The 5024-nt window shown below is 39.2% G+C and overlaps 1 protein-coding gene across 1 annotated transcript; it reads left to right on the top strand.

Annotated features, from left to right (window-relative positions):
* The first annotated feature begins 4296 nt into the window (after positions 1–4296).
* LOC145689775 (uncharacterized) lies at positions 4297–4782 on the top strand. Its single transcript, XM_081763980.1, has one exon. The coding sequence runs from the start codon at positions 4297–4299 to the stop codon at positions 4780–4782; it is 486 nt and encodes a 161-aa protein (XP_081620106.1).
* The last annotated feature ends 242 nt before the right edge of the window (positions 4783–5024 follow it).

Here is a 5024-nt window from a genome sequence, read left to right as displayed (position 1 = left end):
TGCCTCTACAGAAGCTTACAAATTAGTTGGTGAGCAAAATGATGAGATCGGATTTACGATGCAAGAACAAAATGAAATAGGAAGCATGTGGTCGAAATGAATATGAAAGTTATGAGTCTGTTGTTTCCAAAGAATTGAACAAAACATGAGGGTCTGTGATTATTTGCAATAGGACAGTTTTTGAAAGATGAGCAAAGAGCTAAAGGATATTCTTAGCTTATGTTGAGTGTAGTCGATGCACCCTTGGCTTCAGAAATCTTCAAAGTGATGATCACGAACAGCAATACAGCGATTTATTTGCTGCACATAATTGTGATCAACAACTTCAAGCTCGGCCACGTTGATGTTCTGGAATGTGTTTTAATGCGTTGTTTCATGTTGCGAATTGTAGTTAGTCTATTGACATAAACAAACTCCTTAATTCAGCCCCAGAAAAGAATAGTTTATATACGTAAGATCGGGAGATCTCGGACGAAACCGTGGATGGGAACCTCTCCCGATCCAGCGTTTCAGAAATAAAGCATTTAACGCTTCCGTACAGATAGCAGCAGCAATTGCTGGACAACCATCTAATTGAAACCGCATCATCTGACATATATGGAGATTAACATTTTCCAATAGAGATGACGCTAGAAGTGACGAAATATTGTTCCTGCTAAAGGATCGTCAAAACATCTTAGCTCAATGACTTGAGTCCCTAAAATGCTGCCCTACACATTAATGCTCCATCGCTGTTGCCGATTGGCTTCTTGGATCCAGTGTGAATTATCCGCTTACTAGTAATGTGTGTTGTGGAGATTCACGTTGCCATCACTGCAGAATGTAGCTTCCCCAGTACAAAATGAACACTACGCAATTCGGATGTTCTCAAAATTGGTTGGCTACGCAGCTACAAAACACAACTCGTAAATTGCAGTCAGCATCAGTTAGTTCCAGATGTAGAGAGACAGAGAGAGATAGTACGGATTCAAATTGTAGTTCCACAGTTCTTGACTAGTCCTACGTTCTCGTACGGTCTGCTGCTAACATACATGTGGATTCTCTGCAACAGCTGCAAGTACATGTACGATACCTCTCCGGACGCCATAGCCGCGACCAATGTTTCCTGTCTGCCGCAATCGTATTGCTAATCTCCGCAGAAAATTGTAGGTAAGAGTTTGTCGGTCTAGAGAGCGTGCAGGCGTATAATCGAGACATAGCCCTATAATTTTTCCGACAAACCTATAAAATCATTAACATTTGGAAAGGCTCCAAATTCGTATATGGAAAGAAAGTTATTATTTACTACGGACATTTCCTACTAAAATCACTCAATCATCAACACAATACAAGCGCTCGAAACTACTGTGGAGATACGGTCCACGTCACATAACTAGTTTGTAATACACAGGGGCAGTTGAGCTCAATTCAAGACATTTTGTTCAGTACAAGGATCCATTTAACTCTCTGTGCAGTTACTGACTCTAGTACTTTGTTCCATATTATGGGTGTATGTCATACCAGCCTACGTCTCGGTGTCAGGTTGTATGTATGTCATGTCATCGCCCTCTGTATGTGAAACCAGCAATCGCATGTCCAAAGCCACACATAATACGTATTCAAGAAGATAAAGTACGCGTTAGCTACTGGATTCAGAATAGTAATAACACACGATCATTGGGACAGTTTATGAATGTGCTGCTCGAAATCATCAAAAAGCGGCCCATAGAACGTGCTATGTATTTGTAAGGGATCTCATCTTGGTTGTACAAAAGATCGTCGAGCGTCGACTTCATTGGTGACCGTGGACTATCTTCGGCTTAGGTGCAGATTTTATACGGAAGACGCATTGAAAAGTGGTTCATGTATTTCTAGGTACCCACTCGGCATTTGTCGGGTATGATAGTCAACTGGGATTGATCCCAGGCCCGCCTGAACGTAACGAGATCGTTCTCCTGGGTGTTTCCAGGGTTTTTCCTCATTGAGACCAAGCAATTGTTTGGATGATAGCTGCAAAATTTAGGCCCTGGACGCTATCGTCTCTCATCATTAACTTCGTTACTTCGGAATTCTCTACTTCATTAACGAATTCGCTATTCTGTACATCTTCCTTCCGTTGCATAACATCCTGCCAACGTTGTTTCCGAATTTATTTTCGTCATTAATTTAGTTCTACTTACGATATGTCTCACCATCAGTATGAGCTTGTGATCCATACTACAGTTCTTCCTGTCACCTCATTACATATCATCTTTCTTTCCCAGCAACTCAGCTTACGTAGCAGCCATGTTACCAACTGTCATTAACTGTTGCCTAAGAACGTGGTTGAATATTGAGCACTTCTTTCAACTCAAGCAAAATCGAACCTTGTTACTATTTGGCATTATGAACCTGCCACTCAATAGAGGTATGTCCGAGACACCACTGATTTTGAAAATTGCATTTAGTTTCCATATATGCACTTTTGTGCTTTGCTGTAATTTCAATTATTTAACACGTTGACTGCCAAGCTTTCCGACGGAATTTTTCCATTCAGGCCATTATTACCATAAGTTCCCATTCCTTCTAAAATGTTTATTTATTATCTTATTTGTTCACGTAGAGTGACCGTTTCGAAGAAAAAATTTTGATTGTCGGTCACGCGTGCCCGACGCGGCGTAGAACTTAAGATTCCTTCGCCTGCGCCGCGTCGGGCAGCCTGTCGGTCACCGTCCCGATTTGAATCTTTATTATTGTATTCAACACCTCACGGGTTCTGGTGATTTTTTGTTTTATGCTATTACTCTAGCCTGGTATGTAGAAAATATTGAAGTATTAGTTTTATCTGTTTCATCAAGAACTCATTGTTCATACGAAGAAACCTTTTTTCGTTTGTTGGAATTAAAGTGCGTTGTATATAAAACTGCAATATGTCTAAACGTAAAAGCACTCTGAAACCACGTAAATTGTTTGTATCAACATCAAAAATTGAAAATACACTTTATGAGGACCTGTCTGATGAGAACTTCAATATATCTTCCGACGATGATTCAGATTATATACAAAGTGTTTCGGATGAGAGTTCTTGGTGTACATCAAGTGACAGCGAAGCTGAAAGTGGTAATATAAGTGGTAACGTAAAGAAGAAAGTACATATTTTTCCTCCGGATGGATGTGATCTCTCCTCTGTCTCTACGTCTCAAGGAGAAAATATACGCAGTATATCGCCCAACAGCTGTATATCTTCAACGCCAACAGCACATAATCTTCCACGTTATCATCAACGAAGTAAGGAAGTAAGACCTGTTACGTACCAGCAATGGACACAACCTACGGGATGCCAAGCGCAAGTAATACAATTTATGGAAAACGAAGGTGTGAACCCAAATTTTGCTGCAGCTATAGCACAGAGTGAACCTGGTGAGTTTTCCTCTTGCATGGTGGATGATAAGGTGATAAATTTGATAGTTGAACAGACTAATGTGTATGCCACTCAAGTGTTAACAAGTGTCTATGATGTAGGGCCGTCGTCAAGATTACACGATTGGGTACCGACTGACAAAAATGAAATCAGAAAATTTCTAGGTCTAGTTGCGTAGATGGGAGTAGTGAAAATGCCATCGTTGTCAGATTATTGGAGCCAGGAAGACATATTCAGAAATACTTTCGCGCCTTCTATGATGTCAAGGAACAGATTCGAAATGCTTCTTCGTATGATCCACTTTGCTGACAACAATGCGTGTCCTCCAGGAGACCGGCTTCATAAAGTTCAGGGCCTGATTGATTTGTTAGTTGACAATTTTCAGAAAGCTACAAACCATCTGAAACAGTTTGTGTGGATGAGACTCTTGTACCATTCCGAGGGAGACTTATTATGCGGCAATATATCAAACAAAAGAGACACAAATATGGTATTAAAGTGTTTAAATTGTGTTGTGGATCTGGTTATACATATAGACTTTTAGTATATGCTGGTAAAAACTTGGAACACACCAGAACAACTCCTACATCTGTTGTTATGTCTCTTTGTGAACCCCTTTTGCACACCGGGAGAACAGTTTGCACGGACAATTGGTATACAAGTATTGATTAGCAAACAAACTTTTAGATGCCGATACTCATTTCATTGGGACTCTGCGTTCAAACAGAAAGGGCAATCCTCAAGATGTTGTAAACAAGAATCTCAAAAGAAATGAAGTTGTAGCTAAACAAAATGAAAGAGGAATAACGGTGTTAAAATGGAATGATAAAAGAAACGTTCTAGTTCTGTCGACCAAACATTCAGATGAAGTTGTAAGTGTGCAGGCAGGCAGATGCGGACAAATCGAGAAGCCTAAGATGATAGTGGAATATAACAAAGCAAAATCGTCTGTAGATATGTCAGATCAAATGGCGGCGTATTCATCTCCTCTAAGAAAAGCTTTGAAATGGTACCACAAGCTGGCCTTCGAATTACTACTTTCTACATCAACGGTGAATGCCCTGATTTTGTACAAAGAAGTTACTGGAGATAATATAAAAGTTGTGGAATTCAGAAAATCAGTAATCCATTACCTGGTCGCTCAAAACATACAACCAGAAGAAAAAGCAATTCCAATGTGCAAGCCCAGAAGATTTCGACACGAATTAAGAAGACGACAAGGAAAAGCAAAACAAACAAGAAAATACTGTAAAAACTGTTACAAAGAGAATACTACAGTGATGTCAAGGAATCTGGCAGCAAATCGAACGAAGAAAGTAGTTACCTACTGCACAGGATGTGAAGTTGAATCAACGCTTTGTTTGAAGTGTTTCAACAAATGTCACAGAGATCTTTCCATGTAAATAAATGTTTGTTAGGTTTACAAACATTCGTAATGTAAGAGACAATTTGCAATATATAAAACAAAATTTGATACTAAACAATATACTGTATGTAACATTTTCTACGAATTTCACATAAAAATATTTTTTTCCATTTAACATGCATTACATTTAACATACCATGCATTACATGCATCATAATTTAACCAATCAAAAACCATAATCTAACCCAATATAACACATATGTTATCACATACACAATC

This window comes from Thermobia domestica, chromosome 7, assembly GCF_964235325.1.
Source record: "Thermobia domestica chromosome 7, izTheDome1.hap1.1, whole genome shotgun sequence".
Taxonomy (NCBI): Eukaryota; Metazoa; Arthropoda; class Insecta; order Zygentoma; family Lepismatidae; genus Thermobia; species Thermobia domestica.
The sequence above is the reverse complement of the archived record's forward strand: the minus strand, read 5'-3'. Positions and strand labels throughout refer to the sequence as shown.

What these genes read in the sequence shown, in the direction of transcription:
- LOC145689775 (XM_081763980.1), top strand. Translation starts at nt 4,297, where the DNA reads ATGATAGTGGAATATAACAAAGCAAAATCGTCTGTAGATATGTCAGAT.